At 47.1% G+C, this 23075-nt stretch overlaps 1 protein-coding gene across 7 annotated transcripts in view; it reads left to right on the forward strand.

Annotated features, from left to right (window-relative positions):
* Nucleotides 1-23075, forward strand: part of SCUBE3 (signal peptide, CUB domain and EGF like domain containing 3) — a 52300-nt gene that overhangs the window by 22392 nt on the left and 6833 nt on the right. Inside the window, exons 2-19 of one of the 7 annotated variants that reach the window (XM_007483729.3) lie at nucleotides 290-412; nucleotides 673-798; nucleotides 4801-4935; nucleotides 6551-6676; nucleotides 6897-7013; nucleotides 9701-9748; nucleotides 12322-12438; nucleotides 14932-15054; nucleotides 15493-15609; nucleotides 17390-17515; nucleotides 17861-17977; nucleotides 18140-18235; nucleotides 18555-18671; nucleotides 19945-20103; nucleotides 20446-20658; nucleotides 21068-21229; nucleotides 21434-21601; nucleotides 22575-22736. In XM_007483729.3, coding sequence (XP_007483791.1) covers nucleotides 290-412; nucleotides 673-798; nucleotides 4801-4935; nucleotides 6551-6676; nucleotides 6897-7013; nucleotides 9701-9748; nucleotides 12322-12438; nucleotides 14932-15054; nucleotides 15493-15609; nucleotides 17390-17515; nucleotides 17861-17977; nucleotides 18140-18235; nucleotides 18555-18671; nucleotides 19945-20103; nucleotides 20446-20658; nucleotides 21068-21229; nucleotides 21434-21601; nucleotides 22575-22736 — 2352 coding nt within the window. The remainder of the gene's footprint in view (nucleotides 1-289; nucleotides 413-672; nucleotides 799-4800; nucleotides 4936-6550; nucleotides 6677-6896; nucleotides 7014-9700; nucleotides 9749-12321; nucleotides 12439-14931; nucleotides 15055-15492; nucleotides 15610-17389; nucleotides 17516-17860; nucleotides 17978-18139; nucleotides 18236-18554; nucleotides 18672-19944; nucleotides 20104-20445; nucleotides 20659-21067; nucleotides 21230-21433; nucleotides 21602-22574; nucleotides 22737-23075) is intronic. The other 6 variants (XM_007483731.3, XM_056818078.1, XM_007483733.3 and 3 more) reach the window with 6 other exon arrangements.

A 23075-nucleotide genomic window follows, 5' to 3' on the forward strand; every position in this document is an offset into this window, starting at 1 on the left:
AAATTTCTAACTGTGAAATTCTAGGCTTCTTTGACTAGGTGAAAGAGGTACTTTTAGGACAGGAGAACTTCCTGAGCCCCTAAAATCACTCTCTTCTTTGGATTTCTATCAAATCTGGCCTTAGGTGGGGTCTAAGGACTTATAAATGAGTGTACAGTCTCTGAAACATCCACTGCCTATGCTCTGAACATGAGAGGTGCCCACCCCAGAAGAGTCTGCACTGAGGATACTCCTTTGGGAGGATGCTGGCAGAGATCCCACTTGACCTTTATCCCTTCTCCCCTAATAGATGTGGATGAATGTGTGGAGGGCACTGACAACTGCCACATTGATGCCATTTGCCAGAACACACCTCGTTCCTATAAGTGCATCTGCAAGTCTGGCTACAGTGGAGATGGCAAGCACTGCAAAGGTGAGGCTGGGGAGAAGAGGAGCCTAGAGGAGACAGTCAGCCAAAGAGACCTGGCAAGTCATGACCAGCCCTCAACTTAGAGGGGAAAGAGAATGAGGGGGCTGAGACCTACCGTCTCCTACTATGAGAACTTCTATCCTTGGATTCCAACCCTTGGGTGGGGAGAGAGGGAACCCAGGAAGATTTGGATGGTTGTTGGTGGACTTGGTGGGTGAAGAGGGGAGGACTGATCATTGTCTTAGCCTTTCATTCTCTCATAGATGTGGATGAGTGTGAGAGGGATGACAATGCTGGTTGTGTACATGAGTGTGTTAACATCCCTGGTAACTACCGATGCACCTGCTATGATGGCTTCCACCTGGCACACGATGGACATAATTGTTTGGGTGAGCAAGGGGACTGAATAGAAGGAGGGAGGGAGATGACAAACATTTCTCAGGTAGAGAGGTGGGACAATAAAATTTCTTTCTGCAGGGCTACCTGCCATGGCTAATATCTATACCTAAAAGCTGGTAGTGCTTGACTTCTGAAACAAGCAGGAAAGAGTTATTCTTTAACTAGGGACATCCCCAAAAGAGAAATTCATCCTGCACATGGATGGAAAAAATTCTAGGGCCATTGATTAAAAATATCTTGAATTTAGGTGCTTTGAGATAGATCTAGAAGTGGGATATGTGCCATTTTCATTCAGCAAGGGAAGAACCACCTTCAAGAGAAGTTCACACAAAATAATTCATACACACACACAGAGATTCTTCCATTTCCTCCAACTTCAAGGAAGTCTACACAAAATATACATATACACAGAGGTTCTCTTGTCTCCTCATTTCTGATGCTGCCCCATTCTGCTCTGTTTATCTCTCTCTGAGAAAAGGAGGTCAGATGGAGAAGAGAGTAAGAGGACTAGCAGCCCTTAGCTATGGGCTATTCATAGAACTCTAGTGCTTAGTGTTCAGAAATTAGAAGTCCTTAAAGTGGAGGATTTCTGTATGAACTGGAAGAACCTCCAGGAACTGATACAGAGTGAAATGAATAGAACCAAGAGAACATTATACACAGAAAGTAAAACACTGTGGAACAACACAATGTAATGGGCTTTGCTAATACAAGACAATCCCAACGGACTTGTGAGAAGAACACTATCCACATCGAGAGGAAAAACTGTGGGAGTAGAAACACATAAGAAAAACAAATGACTTATCATTTGTTTATATGGATATATGATTTGGGATTTTGGTTTTAAAAGACTGCTTTATTGCAAAAATGAATAATATGGAAATAGATATGTGATAAATTTGTATAACCCAGTGGAAGTGCTTATTGCATCTGGGAGCAGGGAGGGAATAGGGGAGGGAGAGAAAACAAAATATGTAAACATGGAAAAATATTTTTAAAAGAAAAGAAAAAAAGTTCTTAAAGACCCTGAACTTCAGGTTTTGGTCTGAGCAGATCTAGGATATTTGATAGGGAAATTACTATGGGAATGAAAAGGCAGAAGAAGAAAGTAGTCTTTGCTCAGATTCTTCTTAGGGGTAAAAACCAGAAGGAAAGGATTTGTGATGGAACCCAATAATGCTACCATTTATATAGGGCTGTGATGGCGAACCTTTTAGAGATGGAAGTGCCAGACCCCACCCCCACTCCCTAGACGGAGTGCCTTGCCTCCCCCTTTACCCCACACAGGAGAGGGAGAAAGTTCTCCCACTGGGCTGCTAGGCAAAGGGGTGGGTGAAGTGAGGAATGTTCTCAGCGAGTATAGAGAGGGGAAGCCTGAGCGCTCCCCTCCCCTCCAGCTCTGCCACCTGTGAGCCACTCACCTTACCCCACCCCCCCATGAATTCTTATTGGGCTGCTAAGGCAGCAGGGCAGGGCATGTTAAAAAAAAAGTCCTCAGGTGGGAGAGGGAGAGCAGCTCCACTGGAGTCCCTCTGCCTTTCTAGTAACAAACTTTTGGGGGGAGAGGGGGAAAGCAGCTGAATGCCCACAAAGAGTGCTCTACATGACATCTTTGGCACCTGTGTCATAGGTTCACCATCACTGATATAGGGCCTTAAGGCTTACATAGGAATTTACATATGCCATCACAGGTGATCCTCAAAATAACCATTTAAGGTAGGTGCTATTATTATCTCCATTTTACAGATAAGGATGCTAGAGCTAAGTGATCACTTGATCACTAACTTTCTCAAATTGACTACTTCCTTGAGATCATTAGCTAAGGAGAATCTTCTCACTCTGGAATTAAGTGTATAAGCCGAGACTCATAGGCTTTGAGGACAACTAGATGGCTCAGTGGATTGAGAGCCAGGCCTAGAGATGGGAGGTCCAGGGTTTAAATACGGCCTCAGACACTTCTTAGCTGTGTGACCCTGGGTGAGTCACATAACCTCTATTGCCCAGATCTTACCACTTTTCTGCCTTGATTCTTGGCCCTAGTTCCACACTCCTCTCTGTATTTATCCTGTGCCTTCATGCCTTCATCTTCATGCCTTCATGCCTTCAACTTCATGACTCCATGCCTTCACCTCAGCCACACAGTCCTAGATCAGAGGCTGACCAGGGTTCACACCCTGGACTACTCTTTCATTACTATAACTCCCATCCTTATGCTACAGAGCTTCTGGCATTCAGATATGGGCAACAGTGGGTGAGAAACTCTAAAAGCAACACGAGTCAGACAGAATAGCTGCCTGGAGGGCTGGCCATCTGGGGCTCCAGAGTTCTTTTGCCACATCTCACCTCCCTGGGGGCCTAATTGTCCTATGAAGAAATAAGGCCGAGCCCTGAACAATAGGAGAGAATGGAGGTAGTCAGAACTAAATCTGGAGCAGAGTCAAAGACAGAGAAAAAAGGAAGGAAAAAGAAAAAGGGTGGGAAAGGGCTGAATATGAAAACCTGAACAGGACTGAGGTGGACAGAGATGAGGACAGGAAGAGAGGAAGAGTCTCCTGAATTTTTTTTCTAGTAAGTGAATCTCAAGGCTGAGAATGGTTAGGGTTGAGGTCAGCCTCCTCTGCTAATACCTACTATATGTAGTAGAGATGCTCTGGGATAGTAAGGGTCAGCAGAGGGGAAGGGGATGCATCCAAGGCTCTCAAAAGGCCCATCCTTTACCTCTTGGGTCAGACTGAACAAAGAGGGACCCACAGTGTTGTTTGGAACGGCTCTGCTGAGCAGCGTTCAGGAGATGAGCTAAAGGGGCTGAGGTTTGAAAGTAAGTAAGTAAGCTTGACTTAGAAGTGTGAGGGGTATAAGTTTGGGGTGAGAACCCTTCTGCCCTCTCTCAGTCCTTCAGAGTCCAGGGTGTGGCCTGGCTGTTCCACTATCATCTTCCATCCCTCCCTCCCAGACTGCTACACTTTGTTTTGTTAAACCAAAATAGGAGAGTCTGGGGAGTGTGGCAGTAAGCCCAGGCTGGGGGTGGAGGGAGGGAGAGCATGGTGGGAAAGGGAGGAGAGGAGGAGAGAATATTGGGGCCTTTGGCCTGTCCAGAGAAATGGACACTGCCCCACAAAGAGCCTGGAACTTGGTCTGCCTTCCCCCTCCCTCAGCTCTGATTTCACAGCCATAGGACCCTCACTAAATTAATTTTTTGGTCCTTTTTTTCACTTCTTCTTATAAGCATCGTAAGCCTTTCTCCATCTCCTGAGATCCCTCTTTCATTAACTCCTTTTTCAGCTTATTCTTCCAGGTCTGGTCATAGCATCTCCCTCTCTCCATTTCCCTGACCCTGAGCTTTGCCCTTCTTCTGGTTTATATTTCCATGCTAAGCCCAGGAGGCAATGGTGTGTGCTGAATTGGGGTGGGGGGAGGGGGAGAAGACTTGCTCCAGTTACTAAAGACAACACATCATCATCGTGTATTGGGAAAGGCACTGGATTTAGAGTCAAATTTTGCTGCTTGTTGTCATGTCTGTGTTACTCTCCATTGGGCCTCATTTTCCTCCTCTGTAAAATGAGAAGGCTGGACTAAGTGACCACCAAAGCCCCTTACAGCCCCTTCTCCTATGATTCTTTCTTCCCAGAACTCCCAAGGTTGCAGGAGAGGGATGGAGAGGAGGTGGGAGGGTTTGCTAAACTGTCATACCCTTCCACCCTCAGGGGCTACTGTCTGGGTTACTTACTGTCCCCCGCTTCACTTCCCCATGTGCTGGATGGTCCCTAAAGCTTCCTTAAATTTTGGGGATTTTTTAAGCCCTAACCCTCTTGATTCTAAGGCAGAAGAGTGGTAAGGATTAAGCAATTGGGGTCAAGTGACTTGCCCAGGATTACACAGCTAGGGAGTGTCTGAGGTCATATTTGAACCCAGGACCTCCCAACTCAAGGCCTGGTACTGTATCCATTGTGCTACCCAACTGCGCCCCCCCTTAACCTTTTTTTGATCTGCAGACCTGGATGAATGTGCCGAGGGCAATGGAGGCTGTCAGCAGAGCTGTGTCAACATGATGGGCAGTTATGAGTGCCTCTGTCGAGATGGCTTCTTCCTCAGCGACAACCAGCACACATGTATCCAGCGGCCGGAAGGTCAGTACCCCAATTTGGAGAATGATTACTTCCTTTCCTGACCTTCAGTAAGCCCTTATTTCTGTTACCTCCAGACCCTTCTTATCCTTTGCTACCTCATCCACATGACTCAGTGGAATCTCCTATAATTGCTTCACTGTGCCCAAGGATCCCATGAAGACTTAGTTCCACAAGAGGAGGTAGAACCTTGTTGCATCTAGAAGGAGAGGGAGAGAGACAGACAGACAGACAGACAGATGCAAAGACAGAGAGACAGAGAAAGAGAGACAGAGAATGAGAATAGTCCCACTCTGAGGATAAGTGAATGTTCAGTGTAATCTCAAGACTCGAAGTCAGCATAGGGCTAGAGATTGGTATGGAGTAGAGGTAAAGGTTGATGTAATCATAATCATAATAATAGCTAACATTTATATAGGGCACATCATATGCCAGGCACTGCACTGAGGGCTTTAAAATGACTATTGCATTAGATCTTACAAAAATTCTGGGAGATAGTTGCTATTATATCCCCATTTTACAGATGTAGAAATGGAGACAAACAGAGGTAAAATGACTTGCCCAGGGTCAAACATCTAGTGAGTGTCTGAGGCTGTATTTTAACCCAGGTCTTCCTGACTCCAGGCCCAGAGCTCAGTCCACTGAGGCACCTAGCTGCTTAGCTGTGTAGGGTTAGGATGAGCATAGGTTCAGTGTGTTTTAATTGTAGGACTGGAGTCGATGTGAGGGTAGGGTGAGTACGAGATGCTATTCAAGTATAGGTTTGAGAATAAATATAGGGTTGGGATAGGTATGAGGTAAATGGGATTTGTGCCGTATGCATCTAAGTAGGGTAAAACTCTAAACACCTGGGCTTGCTATGGCTGCTGCCTCGGCCAGAGGGTCCAACATTCAGTCCTTTGTGCCAAAAACACCTAAAGACCTTCCATGCATGGGTTGGGATGGTGACTGTGGAATCAGATGCAGAGCAGAGGAGAGGGGATGCTACCCCTGAAGGGGTAGTGGCAGAAGGAGCTAAAACCCTCCTCAGATTCCTTAACTCCCGTCTGCAGGGTGGCTACCTTCCATGTAAGTAACGAAGGACAAGAGAAGGAGTTGTGTAGTATAGCTTCTAGTGACCTCCTATCTGATGGCATTTACTCTGTCCCATCCGTTTGCTTCCTTATACACTTGTCCTTATGGGGTTAGCTCACTTGTCATATATATGTCATCTCCCCAACTAGACTATTCCTTGAAGACAAGGACGCTTTCCTATAGTATCCTTCTGTGCATAAACCCATAAGTGAGTGCTTAGAAGGCATTTTCTAGAATGGAAGGCTCAGCAGACTGAGACTCTCTGGGAAGAGGCAACACTATATAATTTGAATGAATGGATGCCTAATCTAGGTTCATTGTGCCAACTGGTACCTGGCACAGAGTGGTACTTTGGTATCCTTGGAAGTGTGCTAAGAACAAAGAAAGGCTTCTCAGATGCAGGGTTAGCTACTTCCCTCTAAGATAAGGTTGGAGGGAGGTTTAGGACCTTAGTTTAGGTCTTCCTGCTTCCCCAAGCCCCATGTTCCAAGCAGTTCCCTGACTCCAGAGGCTGCACGGCTGATATATTCTTCTTCCTCTTTAGAAGGAATGAACTGCATGAACAAGAACCATGGCTGTGCCCATATATGCCGTGAAACACCCAAGGGTGGTATTGCCTGTGAATGCCGCCCAGGTTTTGAACTTACCAAGAACCAGCGAGACTGCAAGTGTAAGTTGGGGTGCTGGAGAAAGGAAAAATCTAAGTAATGGAGAGAGAGGCTTAGAGGGCAGGGAGTGTTGGAAAGAGAGTGGTGGGGGAAAGAACTATGGGGAAGGAAAGGACCAGGGGACACTGAACAAGCTGGCTCAGTGTTCTTAATTTAGGGGTAGTAACTAGGGAGAACTTAATCACTTAGCACTTCATTGTTCACCTCTCCCCTAACTTATAGTGACATGTAACTACGGCAATGGTGGCTGTCAGCATACATGTGATGATACGGAACAAGGACCCAAGTGTGGATGCCATGTCAAGTTTGTGCTACACACTGATGGAAAGACATGCATTGGTGGGTAAAGCTCTGGGAGAAAGAGCCATGGAAACTGGCAAATGGGCACTGGGCAAAGGTGAAGTAGGGGTAGGGAGGAGCCCAAATAATTACACTTACACCAAATGGGCAATCCTGGGGACAGATGCTGTTGTGGGGGGGTGCAGGGAGGGTCTCCTGCTAGCCCTGGCATAACAGACATTAGAAACTTCAACTGCTTTGAGATGAAAGAAGAGAGGGAAGGGGACAGCACACTATCTTGGCTGGAAGGGGTAAGGATGGAGGGGAAATTGGCAAAATGAAGCTGTTTGCCCCTGAATGAGAGCTCAGACCAAAGAAGACTCTTTAGTTTAGCCAATCCCTGACAGTGACTGACGGAATTGAATAAGACTTGGCATAATCCTCTTTGCACACCTAAATGGTGGAAGAAGTGGGTTGAGGCAGTCAGGCACCTTTCTCAGCTATAGGAAGCAGGGCCTGGAAGAGGTTGGGATTCCCCTGGCTCTAGGGACCTTTCCCTTCTCCTCCATATCTCTTTGTTGTCTCCTTTTGCTCTCTTTCGAGCACCTCCCCACCACGGCCACTTTCTCTCCTCTTTTCCTTCCTAACATGAATGGTATTCCCTCTCAGCTTTCCCCTTATGCCCTTATGTCCCTTCTCTCCCTCAGCAGCTCTAGGCCCTCACCCACCCCAATCCCAGGCTTCTATTTCCTTTGCTTATCTATATCTTGAACCCATTTCCTTAGTTTTTCAGCCCTACACACTGTCTCTCAAGTCACAGGGTCAAATTAAGTCCCATGCAATTCCGTTCACCAAGCATTTAATGCTTCTTAGAGACAAGAAGAAAAATCAATTCCCCAGGGAGGTAAGGAAGGAGGTGGCAAAGGGCAGTTATTTCAGAGAGGTGAGGGACCAAAAAGGGCCCTAACCTGAAGAGCCCTTTGGTTCAGTTTGACAGGGCTCTGCTGGACTGAGTCTGGCCAGGGTCCGAATCCTGAGCGATGCAGGAGCTCTTATTATGCTTGGCCAAAAGAAACACAAGAGTGTGTGGTTGTTCCCTGAACTACAGTCAACCCCAACCCCCTTTTTGCACTTCTCCATTTCTCCCACAGAGCTCGTTTTCTTTGATGGGTATTTCAGAACAGCCACTACAGGCAATAAAATGGCAGGAATCTTAATAACAGCTCCCATTTCTATAGTGCCTTTAAGTTTACAAAGCATTTTCCCTGCAACCATTATTACTCATATAGATAATAAGGAAATAAAAGCTCCAGGGGCTTAAGTGTTTTTGCCCAAGATCACACAGCTAGAATGGAGAAGGTGGAATGTCTTTGATTGGTCCCCCACGCGTCCTAATAATGCACACCTCATGTAACATTCAATGACAATAGTCCCTCACCCCAAAGATCCAGCCGTGACACTCTTGGCTGTGCTCCCCCTTCCCCAGACCACAAGAACATAGGGTCTTTTTGCACTCAAAGATATCCAAGTTTGTCATGTGTTTGTGTACAACTTCCCTTAGTCACCTGCTCAAGGGACCACTATCCCTCATGGGTCTTCCTTATTTTAAGTTTAAACCCCTCCCACTACATTTTCTCTCCATGTATTCATCTTCATTAATGAAGGCTTTTTTGAGGGGCATTTGTAGGGTCTTCACTTTTTCAGATTAGATTGTTCCAGATTCTTTCCTTTTTTCTTTCTCCTACCTCCCAACTCTCCCTGGGGCTCTCTTCCCCCATCCCACCTGTTCCCCATAGTCCTCCAAAGTCAAGGAGCTCAAAACAGATTCTTGGTCATAGTCTGGACTAGGCTTAAAACTGGTAGAAAAAAATGCCTGATTTCTCTTTATTAGGCTATCCCAGGGTCATGCTTTTTAAAAAAATGTTTATTTTGTTACTTTTTCCAAAGATGCTCCACATTGATGCCTGTTTAGCTTGGGTTCCTTTCTAGCTCCTATATCTTTTTTTTAACCCTTACCTTTTGTCTTAGAAACACGATTCCAAGGCAGAAGAGCAATAAGGGCTAGGTAATTGAGGTTAAGTGACTTGCCCAGGGTCACACAACCAGGCAGTATCTGAGGCCAAATTTGAACCCAGGACCTCCTATCTCCAGGCCTAGCTCTATCCACTGAGCCCCCTAGCTGCCCCTTCCATATCCTTTTCTTTTCTCCTATCTCATGATCATCAGAGAATGTGGTTGTTCCCTGAATTGCAGCGGGTCCCTTTTCCACCACCTCTCTCCTTCCCCTAGAGAGTTAATTTTCTGTCTTTCTCTTGCTCTCACATTCTCCCCATTCCAAGTTTATTAGTGGAAGGAGCCTTCTGAAGAATGTTTGGGGAGACAGAGCTCTTAGTCTATTTAGAAAGACCGAGACAATTAGTCTCAGAGACAAGTAAAATGCATTCAACTAGGGGTTAGAAAGTTGGAGATTAGTCCTTATCTTTACCATCAGTATGCTGTGTGACCTTAGGTAAATGCCTAACTCTCTGGACCCTGCGTTTCCCATCTCTAAGAGAAGATAGGTAAACCTGGCCCCTGTGTGGTGTAGTGAGGAAAATAAGATGTCAGAAAGGAAGAGGGCTCTGGAAATAAAGTGGCTTTGTTACCTGGGGCTCTGCTGGCTCCGGTCCACAGGGCAGGAGCTAGGGCCCACAGGGCCAGGTGTCTCCTGCCCAGCATCTAAACAGCTTTTTTACAATGTCAAACAGGGGAAAGGCGGCTAGAGCAGCACATCCCCCCCCAGGCCGTTTCTAATGGTAAATATATCTGCTCTCTCCATGCTCCCATGCTCGCTCGCTTGCTTAGGGAGGGGCTAACCCGCTGGGGGCTCCCACTAACTGCATGCCCCACCAGGCCTGCCCCCACTTAGGCTTGGCTGGGCCCCAGCCTGCCAACCAGGCTCACTCTGGCAGCCTGACCATGAGCCCTACTGAGGGGAAAGGAGGGTGGCAGGAATCCTGGGTCCCCAAGAGCTGGCCAAAGAGTCTTTGTCCATCTTGCTTGTCTTTATTCTTCCCATTTCCTCTGCGCTCCATTTCCCTGCTTCTGTTTTTTCTTCCTCCCTCTGCCCCTAGGTCTTCCTCACCCATTTTTCCTTTGAGTTCTTGACTGTGCTTCAGACATAACTGCCTTTTCTGATCCTTTTCTATACAGCTAAAGGTCCAAGCAGCTCCACCCTGCATATTTCTCCATGTAGTCATGGATGGGGATGCTGATAGAGTCAAAGGCATCCTCTCCCAAAGGTGCTTGCTTCTCAGACCCCTGATTCCCTCCAAACTCTAGAACCCCCCCCAACCAGGGTTTTTTCTTTTTGTTTTTTCCTTTACCGTCCTTTTTTTCTTCCCTAGTGCTTTTTCAAGAAGTCAAGGGTTGGTAAACTGGAGAGCAGAGGACTGGAGACTTAAATTGTCCTGCCCTCCTCTCCTAGAAATGGCTACCTTGCTCTAATTACAGCAGCTAGTGCTCTACTTGCTAGGACCCCTTTAGAGAGGTCCTTTTTCTTCGTCAGCAGTGTTATCTACCTTCTGCCCCTAGTGCTTCTCTTCCTCCTTAGGATCTCAAGAAGGTGGCTGAGATAATGTTCCTATTCCTCTCACCTGAGGCTCTACTAGTCCTCGCCCCACTTTCAGAACCTTAGTAGCTCCTACATCAAAGTTGGGCATAGGAGGTGACTTCAGGGTTCCATCCCAAAGTTCTCAAAATCTCCACATTGGTCTGGAGAAACCTGGGAGAGTCTGAGTCTAGGATACCCCTAAGCAGTTCTGAACCCACTTAAGATCCTACATCCCCTTTTAGGAAAGTCAAGTTGAAGCAAAACAAAACTCTAGAAGTCAGGAGGGAGAATGAGAGGGGAGGTGAGCTGGATAAAGCACTGTGACCCATTTGAATAAAATGCCATCCCTTTGTTAAAGTCCTAGCTCCATGTATAAGAAGAGGATGGGACATGTTGGGAGGCAGAAGTGAGTTATTCCCAGGGTATTCTAAATCCTGGTCCCACTCCCTATAGTAATAGAGCCTCAACTTGTGGGTCAAAGCCTACTCAAGCTGACAGAAGGTTCTAAAGCTCATCTCATCCATATGCTGGCTTCTAAGTTTCTGCTGCTTCTTTGGGGATCCCAGGATTTTTTATTTGGGACTCCCAAAAAGCAGAAACCTAAAGATTTTTTTACTTTAAAAGAGAGTCTCAAGCTTACCCTAAGGAAAGCCCATAGCCTCATTTGGCCCCCTCTTTCCAGTGCCTTGCAGGGTTGTAAATGGGCAGTTTTCCTTCCATCTAATCTGAATCTCTTCTGTTTTAAGTCTCCTTCCTCTTGTTCAGGCCCCTCTAAACCCTTTCCCCAGATACAGATTCTTTCTGAGACTGGAAAATCTGTAGAGTCAGGGCAGAGACAACAGAAGGAACATAGCTTGAACATAATGGTTTTTATTAGGTCTCAAATGATCGCCTCTTTGCTCTGTTGACTCTCCATCTCTTTTATCCCATATTCCCAAGACATTCCCTCCCCTCTGCACCACTTCTCTCCCATATCCATCTTCCCCCAAACCCTACAGATGTTTTTGCTGATGAAATGAGGATAGAAAATGCCTTTATGAGCTCAAGAGCATCTGGCCTGATTCCATCCTGGGCAACACAAAGGGAAATAGGCCTAAACTGGGCAGGCTTTAGGCTAGAGTTGAACCAGGAGAAGTCGTGGTGTCTCCTCCAAAGATGAATAGGTACTTTTCAGCCTAGGAGACTTCAAGGAGAGGGATGGACCCAATGACCTCTGGGAGTTCTTTGCCAGCCTGAGGACTTGAGGCTACTGGGTCCAGGCCTTTAAGAGTCAGTGCCTAGGCCTGCCCCTCCCCCATGTCCTTGGGTAAAGTCTCTCCCACCCTACCCCACCCCTACCCGGCTTATAAGAAGGGGATGGAGGTCGAGAAGAAAGGGGAGCCCTATCTACTCATCTCTGCTCCTGACAGACAGACCCATTCTAGCTCCCTCCACCCCTACTTGACTTTTCCCCCCTTTAAACTCCCCCTACCCACCCCACCCCCCTTCAGCACATTCCTGCTTGACAGCTCTGGCTTGTACCTGCCTCGCTGCTGTCCACCTTGTTTCAATCAAGTTGGGGGCAGGGAAGCTGACTGCTTGGCTGCACTTGCAGGGGGAAAGATGAGGGGGATGGGAGCCTGGACTTCCAGATTCTGTCTAAGACTGAGTGAGGGCGCCGAGGGGGCCGAGGCCTCCCATTCCGGGCCTTGCTTGCCTCCATTGACCTTGAGGTTGGGGGCCCCTCCTGGTTGGTAACATTCTTTTCCTTCCTCCCCTACTTCCCCCCCAAAACAGAGACATGCGCGGTCAACAATGGTGGCTGTGACAGCAAGTGCCACGATGCGGCTACCGGTGTCCACTGCAGCTGCCCTGTAGGCTTCATGTTACAGCCAGACAGAAAGACCTGCAAAGGTAAGGAAGCCACGGTCTGAGGACGCAGGCAGGAGAAGAGACCCGGAGGTCCCTTCCTCTCAGTAATGGTGCCCAGCACCCCTGGCAGCTAGGACCAAGCCTCTCCTGCCTCTGCCCATAGAGGACCCTCTAACTTCAAGCAGGAGAAAATATCTCTCTGTCCTACAACTGGCGATGGATGGGACCCAGGAGACTGGCCTCTCATTCGAGGGCAGGGAGAGTAGAAGAAAGGATGGACTCTCTTAACATACCTGTCAGGAACTCTTAGCTCACTCTACCCCAAGCTTTATATCACCCCATTGTAGAATTATTGTACTTGGGAGCCAGAAGAGAACTTAAGATCATTTTCTCAAACCTTCCCATTTTTCAAATGAAGAAATCAAGATGTGGTTCTCAATGGGGGCAGGGAGATTAGGATGCAGGGATTGAGGGCACATTTTTGCTGAAAGGTAGGGCAGCTGGGTGGCTCAGTGGATTGAGAGCTTGGCCCAGAGATGAGAAGTCCCAGGTTCAGACACTTCCTAACTGGGTGACCCTTAAGTGAACACTTAAGCCCTATTGCCTAGCCCTTAACGATCTTTTACCTTAGAACCAATACAAAGTATTGATTCTAAGACGGAATGTAAGGGTTTAAAAGAAAAAGATATATATTTTTTTCCCCAAAAAATATATACATATATATGTTTTCTCCCCAAGCACACACATATATGTATATATAATTTAGGTTTATTTAAATGAAATCTGTTATTTAAATTATATATAGATACATATTTATAATTTTTTTTAAAGACTAAGTCCTAAAGAGCTGAATTCACATGCCAAAGATCACACAGCTCATTAGTGGCAAAGCAGAACCCAGGTCTTCCAACTTCCAGTTGTCTTTTTTTTTCCCTTAACTCCACATGTTTTTATTTTGCCAGTTCTTCCATCCACATTTCTCAACTCAGTCCAAGGAGTTCAGTAATACAGTGTATCTCTAGTTCTTTGGTTCTAGCCTCCATTCTACTCACTTCCTAATCCCATCCCTTCTTTTCTCTCTCCTTCCATTCTTCACCAAGTTCTCTTCTCCTTCACACACACACACACACACACACACACACACACACACACACCCCTCATTAAGGAATTTTGCCAATAATAATTGGCTCACTCCTAGACTGGAAAGGAAGGATGGGGGTCAAGGGGAGGAAGGTTGATAACATTTGAAGCCCTCACTGTGCCCTGATACCTGATGTCATAGGCATGCTCTCTGCCCGTTTGGGATGGGGGTATCTTTGCAGCCCTCCTCTCCTTGGAAAATTGGGAAGTATTTCCTCCACTTTCTGTTCCATGGCTGTCTCTCCTTCCCCTTCCCCTTCCCCCTTCAAATAATCAGCTGCATGGGGGAGAAAGTCAAATTGAAAACCCTGACCCATTAGCATATGTCCTCTTCCTTCTCTCCTTCATCCTCCCTTTTACGAGTAAGGGGAGTGGGACCTTCAAGAAGCTTGTTCATTGTGTCTCGCTGTGGAACAGCTGCCATGGAGGAAGGGGGAGGGATGGGGCACACAGGTCACACAGCTAGAGTTAGGGAGCTTCCGGCTCAGAAGTACTTTTGACAGGTATGTTAAGAGCAGAGTAGAAGTCTGGCCTCTACACTCCCTTCTACGATCCCAACTGAGAGGTGAGTAGCCTGGGTCCTGTCTGTCACCAACTCAGAGAACTTGGCCTGGGGAAGGAAGAAACCCCTATTCCCCCTTCTCCAAGCTGGTGCTGAAAGCTGCCTCAGGCCTGATTCTCTCCAGAACCCTCCCCAGCCCAGGCCCCCTGCTTGGCCTCCGATCACCCCCTCAGCTCCCTATCAGTGGCTTCCCTCTATCTCTCCCTCCCAACCTGGCCCTTTTCCCTGTTCCCCCTCCCTTTGAGCTTTTCCCATGCCACCATGCCACCTACCTCCCAATTCCTACCTTAATTCCCCAGGCCCATCTCCTCATTCTCCTCAGGGTTCCCAACCCAACACTGTTACTGCCACAGGATAAAGGACAAAACTCCCTCTTTCACCTCTCAACTGCCTTCATGGGTAGGGAAGGAGAATGAAAGATGAGGCTAGATGGTTCCTAGTTCCCTTCTCCAACTAGGCTTCTGCTCCCATCCTGGATCAGACCCTTGTTTCCTCCTGGGGTCCTTCTCTCCCTTAGTTCACTTCCCAAGAGCTTGGTGGTCATCTTCTCCCCTATCCCCAACTCTTTATCTGGGAACTCAAACCCAGGAAGAAGGAGGAGGAGTCTTTCAAGGGACTTTCAAGGGACAGAGTCCCTTAGAAAAAGAGGGAGGAGGGAAGAAAGAGGAATGAAAGAGCAGAATTAGAACCTAAATAACCCAAAGCTTGTCCCAGGCCCTCTGACTCCCTAGTTTCAGTGGTGTTTTGTTTTTTCCTGTCCCTCCATCTTCTGGATCTTTCCTCATTCATCTCTTTGCTTTTCTCTTTTTGTCCTTAAAATCCTTCCAACTCAGACATAGATGAGTGCCGCCTGAACAATGGGGGCTGCGACCACATATGCAGAAACACAGTTGGCAGCTTTGAGTGCAGCTGCAAGAAAGGCTACAAGCTGCTCATCAATGAGAGAAGCTGCCAGGGTAAGTATGGGCTTGGGCAACCAAGTCAAGGGAGCAGGGTTAGGAAAGCCACTGTGGGAATTAAGGACTTTGGGAGGGTCGGGGACAAAGAAGCAGGGTGTTCTCATTTAAGGAAATGGTAGAAGAGAGAGGTGGGCATCTGTGACCGAGCAGTGACATGAAATCCCCTTCATTCTTCCCTAGTCCCTTAAGATCTGAACTCCCTGAATTCCTTAGTCCTCACCTTCTGGTGCCAGTTATCTTCCTCCTCAGTCTAGGCAGAGGGTCTATTCAGGATGTGGACTGGAGGGTGAGGGGCCTGGGTTATAGCATTCTACAACCCCTCAGTCCTGCCCTGGCAGGTGGTAGAGGTGGGCATTGAGATAAGACACAACAGCACAGGTTAAGGGGCTTCAATCCTCAGGACTGCTGTTCTACTATCCCCACTCTCACCTCCAGATATTGACGAGTGCTCCTTCGACCGGACATGTGACCACATCTGTGTCAACACCCCAGGAAGCTTCCAGTGTTTCTGTCACCGAGGCTACCTGCTCTACGGGCTCACCCACTGTGGGGGTGAGCCAGAGACTTTTCACCATTAACCCAACCTGACCTACATCTTCCAGCTCCTCGTGCATTCCATAGCCCACCCAGGTCCCTTATCTTACCCTAACCCAGTGTGAGCCTTTACCTCAACAAATGAACCAATCTTGATCTGTCCTTCTATTTTGAAAGAAGTAACTGAATGTACAGGTGTCCTGGTACCTGAATGTATGATGATGAAAAGGAAAAAAATGTAGGACAGGTTCTGAGAGGTAGGACTCCTGGGTCCCCAATATGAACACACCTTTATAGGAATTTCCATATGACAACTCACCATCATAACCTGTCTGCTCCTGATGAACGGCATGGATGGGGAGACTGTTAAGGGTTCAGAAGGAAAAGCCTCCAAGTTAAATAGCATATAGTGCTTTAAGTCAGAATGGCCAGTGTCTCAAAAATATCCCCTATTGAGCTAATACTTGGAAACACATGGATGTAAATCCAAACATGGCTCTAACTCGTCATGTTGGTGTCGCTATCCATAAGTCCCTCAGAGTTGGTGCTCAGCATCCTTCCAAATAATCTTTATTCTGGGCATGCCCAGAATACATTGTCCTCCCCACAAATATATGCAGAGACAGCCAAGGACCCAGGCTACTTTAATACGCCAGGCATTTATGATATGGGTGCTCCCTCTACTGGTACAGGTTGCAATCCTTCCACATCTAAGTAAACTAAGTAGACTTTCAGAGATGCTGGTGGCCAACTCTGATGAAAAGTCTCCCTGCTCTTAACTAGGTTGGACCTGAGAGGACAGTCATGAAATCTGATGTCTGGACCCCGTTGAACATGCCTCAGCATACCAGTACTTAAACCCTTATCCTTCCTGTAGGGCTACAAAGTGGGGATGACATGCCAAAAGAAAAAGTCTCCCAAGAACCAATGAGTTGTAGCCATGGGTCCAAGATTCCTGTTTCCATTATAAGGAGCTAGGTCATAGCAGCCTGCCTATTAGACCTCTAGAGCTTCCTCCTAATCTTTCCCCTTGATTCTAAAGCTCAATCCAACAGTTCTATCTTAGAGCAGGCAGGATAAAGGAGTTGGTTTGGCTGAGAATAGGGCAGGTCTATCCCTTTCATGCCCTGGGGAAGAGTTAGAACTGGGAAGGAGCCTTGATGGCAGAGTTTGGATAGGTACCAGACAGTGGCTATGGAAAGAAATGACCCTAAGCAGGAAATGGACCAGGACTCATCATAGTCCAATCTGAACTCATGTTTTCTAATTTCACTTAAAAAAAAAAACAAACAACCCTTACCTTCTGTCTTAGTATCAATTCTAAGAAGAGTAGCAAGGGCTAGGCAACCACGGTTAAATGACTTGCCCAGGGTCACACAGCTAGGAAGTGTCTGAGGCCAGATTTGAACCCCAGTCCTCTTGACTTCGAGTGGGATGCTCTATCTACTGTGCCACCTAGATTAATCCTTTAAATCCCTTAAATTAAATTAAAATAAGCTAAATCCCTTAAATTCGCTTTTTAAATAGAGCTGTGCTTATTGGAGCTTTTCAGTGGCAGCTCATCTCTACTGCCAACTTCACAACTTAGAACCTATGAGAAAGCCAATAAAGAAAACCTCAGGTGTGACTAGGGCAGGGTTTGGCTAAGAGCCCCTTCTGTTAAGAGTTGTTCCTTTACAGTCTCTTTTGGGGCTGTTGGTCATCTTAGGAACTATAGGAACCTCACCAGAGTTCCCCCAGGCCCCAGAATCACCTACCTCCCCACTCTAGCCTACTGACAAGCTTCTTTTATCTCCAGATGTGGACGAATGTAGCATCAACCGGGGAGGCTGCCGTTTTGGCTGCATCAACACCCCTGGGAGCTATCAGTGCACCTGCCCCTCAGGCCAGGGCCGCCTGCACTGGAATGGCAAAGACTGCACAGGTGTGTGATGCCCTCTGCCGGCCATGGTAGGCACTGCCCCTTCAGTGAGTTTTGAGGAGGGGTGGCAAGTGGTGTGCTCCCCATTCTAAGCCAGTGACTTTAAAGGATAAGGCAATAATTCTGATCAGTTGAAGGTGGGAAAAGAAGGTTTGGGCAAAAAGCTCCTAAGACAATCTATAAATATAGTTGACTCTATTGCCTTCAATTGCTGAATAAGACCTACCTAGAGTAGGAAAAGTCTGGAAGAGCCAGAAGAGAAAGGAAATGCCTATTCTACCTTACCACTCCTCCTTCCACTACGACAAGTAGATACATTAAATACATTAATGCTCTGTCTCCTCCCAGAGCTGGTGAAGTGCCATGGAAGCCTTAGTGCCCCGAGGGCCATGCTCAGCTGTAGCAGATCAGGCAAGAAGGACACTTGTGCTCTGACCTGTCCCTCCCGGGCTCGATTTCTGCCAGGTAAATGAGTTGGTGATGAGAAGACTGTGGGTGGTAAGGAAAGAGATCTGGAAAGATTCCAGGGAGGTCCAGGCATTATCTCTGTCCTCCCTGGGGTTCTTGCAGCACCATGAGCTTTGGGGTGGGGAATGGGGCAGATCTGTAACATGCTACTCCCCCTAGAATCAGAGAATGGCTTCATGGTGACCTGTGGCACTCCCAGTCCCCGTTCCTCTCAATCCAGGAGTGGTAACAACACCAGTACCCACCACTGCCTTGGTGAGCCCCTATCTGAGTTCCCAGAACTAACAGTGCTCTTTGGAAAGCTGTTTCCTTTCCACCTGTTTTCAAGTTCCCTAACTAATTTCCCTTGAGACTTTTAATACTGCACATTAATCATTATTCTATCTTTTTTTTTAACCTATCCTAAAACTCTTCCTCAGACTCTGCAGACTCCCTTCCTACTCTCAACCCTTATCTTGCCATGTCCTCCAAATCCCTAGTTTACTCTCATCACCTTCATCAGCTACTCATTTCCCTCCCCACCAAGTCCCAAACGAGCACTCAGATTCATCTGAACCACTGCTATTCTGTTTAGAAACAGCTGTGCTATCTGTCAAACAACGAGCTTCCTTCAAGATTAAAGATGCCAAGTGTCGTCTGCACCTTCGAAACAAGGGCAAGCTGGAGGAGGCAGGCAGACTACCAGCATCAGGTCAGGAATTTGGATTCTCACCATGAAGGCATGGAATGAGAGGCAGGAGATGAAATGGAAAGAGCAATGAACTGGGAGTCAGGAAACCCAAGTCCTATTCCTTGCTCTGCCTGCCACTAGCTATGCTATGATCCTGGGCAATTCACTTTACCTCTGGGTCTGTTTCCTTATCTCTAAAATGAGGAAAATGTTTTACATGGTTACACATGCAAAATCTACATCAGATTGTTTACTGTCTCAACCAAGAATGAAGGGGCAGGGGGATTCAAAAAAAAAATTTTAATGTTAAAAACTGTTTTTACATGTAATCGGGGTGAAAATAAAATAAATTTTAAAAATTTCTTAAATAAAATAAAATGAGAAAGTTGGATTAGGGCAGTCTTAGGGGGGTTTTTGTGTGTGTGTGTCCTAGATCCTTTTACCATTTTGGTAAGGAATATGAGCCACTTCTAAAAATATTTTTTAATGCATAAAATAAAATACATAAGATTGAGGACAGCTAGTAGACTCAGTAGACTGAGATCCAGGCCTAGAGACAGAAGGTCCTGGGTTCAAACCTGACCTCAGATACTTCCTACCTATGTGTCCCTGGGCAAGCCATTTAACCCCACCTTGCCCAGCTCTTAGTTCTCTTCTTCCTTGCAACCAGTTCACAGTATTGATTCTAAGACAGAAAGTAAGAGTTTAAAAAAAAAATATATATATATATATGTGTGTGTGTGTATGTATAGGATTACAGAGACAATTACATTGAAATACAGGTATCAAACTATTTTAAAAATAAAGTTCACAGAACTCAGGCTAAGAAGGTTCCTTCCAGCCTTACTGTTCTTTTGTCCTGTGAACACTGAGCCACCCTGCCCTGCCCCCTGCCCACTCAGTCCTTGTGCTCTTCCGAGTTCTGTTCCTAACTCCAGATAACATGATGCCTCATAAATTCTCCAATCTGTGGGTCCTTCATACTCCAGAGTCTGGGTCAGCTCAGATAAAAGAAGAGTTTTACTAGCAGAGATTCCTGTTCACAAAGGGGGCAAGGGTCAGGAGAGGGGTTCTTTTTTTCACAGAATCTTATGATTTAGAACTGGAAGGGACTCTTCCAATTCTTCCAAAACCAGCAGTCTTGAATCTAAGAAGTAGATTCAGAGGTACAGGCAGTTATCCTATAGGTATGAGATTGAGGAATAGGACATGTCTGAGCTGATTTCTTTTCCTTAGATGAGGTGGATTCTGGGATTAGGGATCTGGGATGAGACTGAATTGTTCTCTTCTCCAGGAGGGACTCCCTGCTCCGACTGCCATGTCACCTTTATCCACCTCAAGTGTGATTCATCCCGTAAGGGAAAAGGACGCCGTGCCCGGACCCCTCCTGGAAAGGAAGTCACTCGACTCACTCTGGAGCTGGAGGCTGAAGTCAAAGCTGAAGAAACCACAGGTAGAACTGTGGAAGCTAAGGAGTAAGGGAGCATGAAAGGTTGGAGATGAGATGGGAATACTCCCTATCATCAACTGAGAAGAGCTAGGCATACAAGGAGATTGGGAATGAGGAATAAGGGGATGGAAAGAGAAGAGTAGGGATCATGAGAGCTACTCCCTATCCACTAAGCACTTCGAGTACAAGGCTAGCTGCTAGCCTTACTCTTGTCCTATCCTAGCTGCTGGCTGCTCTCCATTAGTTCTTCAGCACATGGCCATTCTTCTTGACACCCTCCCCATTCATTACTGTTCCCCTAAAAGACACACAAGCCCTCCTGCTCACAGCTGCTCCCTTCCACAGCAGGCTGTGGGCTGCCTTGCCTCCGACAAAGGATGGAACGGCGACTGAAGGGGTCACTGAAGATGCTGAGGAAATCTATCAATCAGGATCGCTTCTTACTGCGCCTTGCAGGCCTAGACTATGAGCTGGCACACAAGCCCAGCCCAGCTGGGGAGCGGGTGGAACAGGCAGAGACCTGTGTGCCTGGGCAGCATCGTACTGGGGTCAAGTGTGGTAAGGGAGCGTGATGGGAGAGGAGTGGGGGTACAAAGCAGGGGCTGGTTTGGGATAGGAAATAGACATGGATTCTTGAGGTTAACCCCCTCATTTAATAGGCACCCCATACCTAACCATTTGATGTGCTCCAATTTGTGGCTCTCTACACTTTCAAGCTATGGTTATTCTACATCCTTGTGTCCCATTCATGCCCCTAGATCTCAAAGTACTAAGATTATATATACCAGACTGGGTTTATATTCTCTTACTACTCCATCCCTCCTAAACATGGTTTCCAACCTATATCACACACCTTCCAAATAAGATTTTACTTTTCCCCCATGGGGAGAGGGTCCCAATTCTAGGGGAGTGGGAGGGCAGTCCTAGGACTGGGGGGGGGTGGCTAGCACGGCCGACTCTCCCTCAGTCAGCTGCCCGCAGGGAACGTATTACCACGGCCAGACGGAGCAGTGTGTGCCATGCCCACCAGGCACCTTCCAGGAGAGGGAAGGGCAGCTCTCCTGCGACCTGTGCCCTGGGAGTGATGCCCATGGGCCCCTCGGAGCCACCAACATCACCACATGTGCAGGTGCCAGGGGAACGAGCAATCTAGCCTGGGGAGGGGTGGGAGAAGGGAAGCCCATGGGCATGAAGTTCCCCAGGGGATAGGACAAAGCTATAGGCTGCTGCCCTAGTTGGTGCCCCACACACCCCTGCCCCATGGGACTGGGTGACCCTATGGGCAGGGCCTTAGGACCACCCCCATCAGAGTCTGGCCCTTGGCTTATTGCAGGTCAGTGCCCACCAGGCCAATATTCAGGAGATGGGTTCAAACCATGCCAGCAATGCCCACGGGGCACCTACCAACCTGAGTCAGGACGGACACTGTGCTTTCCATGTGGCGGGGGCCTCACCACCAAGCATGAAGGTGCTATCTCCTTCCAAGACTGCGACACCAAAGGTGTGTGGACTACAAACTGCACAATCATAGATTTAGAGTTGGAAAGGACCTTAGAGATCAGAGCAACTCCCTCATTTTACAGATGAAGGCCCAGAGAGATTAAATAATCTGCCCAAGGTCACACAGATAATATATAGCAAAATCAGCATCTGAACAGAGGTCCTCTGCCTCCATCAGGTTGCCTCTCAGCTTTACTGGGCATATTTACCCTCGCCCCAACACTAGTTGAATTTCCATCTCTGATTTCAAAGCATAATCCTTCACTTCATGGTGACCTTGGGAGGGGAGCAGGGGCCCAAGCTAAGTGTTTGATGGCACTCAGGCCAGTAAATATGGCCCCAGTACTGCCTTGATATTGGCCATCACCACCCACTCACTTCAAAGACCATTATTAGATGTAGTCCTGCATCCTCATCATCAGAATTAGCACCATTCACATACACCTCTAAGAACTGTCTGCGATAATTATTAAAACACCACCATTCCTCCCTGAGTTAGTGAAAGATCAGCAAATGTTCAATCTTCAAAAGGAAAAAAAGCCACCACTTTGGTAGTACATGGCCTATCAAAGGCTGACATCCCTAGATAGAGAAACAGAACTACAAGCTGGAATTGCTAAGGTCCTTTAGCAGGGCTGGAGCCTGACAAGGAATTCTGGTCTGCATTCCATTCCAATTCAGTTCAGCTCAAGGAAACAAATCTTTATTGTTTAAGAGGTATGAGACAAATGAAACCTATAAACTTAGGATTTGGGGGAGGCAGGGCAGAGCTCTAGACACTGCTAGTGTCCAATGGATTCCCACTCCCTGAGAGTGGATGGTCCTATAAGCCATGCCTTGAGACCATTCCATGAAAGTCTAATTCTTAGCTTAGTGTGTGTAGGTCACTGTGTACTTGACTACTGACATAGTTTAGCGTCCATGCTCCTTCCCCAGTCCTGTTTGACTCTCCCTGCTTATCTCTTCTCCCACAGTTCAGTGTTCCCCTGGTCACTACTATAACACCAGCATCCACCGTTGTATACGCTGTGCCCTGGGTTCCTACCAACCCGAATTTCGACAAAACTTCTGTACTCGTTGCCCAGGAAATACTAGCACTGACTTTGATGGCTCCACCAGTGTGACCCAGTGTAAAAGTAAGTGTAAGGATCAAGCAATAGGGAAGGGGCCAGAGAATGATGGTAGAGGGAAAGAGAAGTTATTAGGAACAGAGGGTTGGCAAAGATGAGTAGGACTAGGGATGAAACACACAAGGAAAAGCCAAAGGGACTGGAATAAGAAGATTCAAGACAAGAAGGATGATGGACATGAAATCCTTCTTTCTGCCTCCTTAATACTTTCATATATACTGTCACAGAAAAATCTCCTCCTTGGAGGATAGGTGTTAGGGAGGCAAGGAGGTTAGGAAAAAGAAAGGCAAGAAGATAAAAAACTTGGAGAGTGGCCCAGGGTCATCCTATGACCATCCAAGTCAC

This window comes from Monodelphis domestica, chromosome 2, assembly GCF_027887165.1.
Source record: "Monodelphis domestica isolate mMonDom1 chromosome 2, mMonDom1.pri, whole genome shotgun sequence".
NCBI lineage: Eukaryota > Metazoa > Chordata > Mammalia > Didelphimorphia > Didelphidae > Monodelphis > Monodelphis domestica.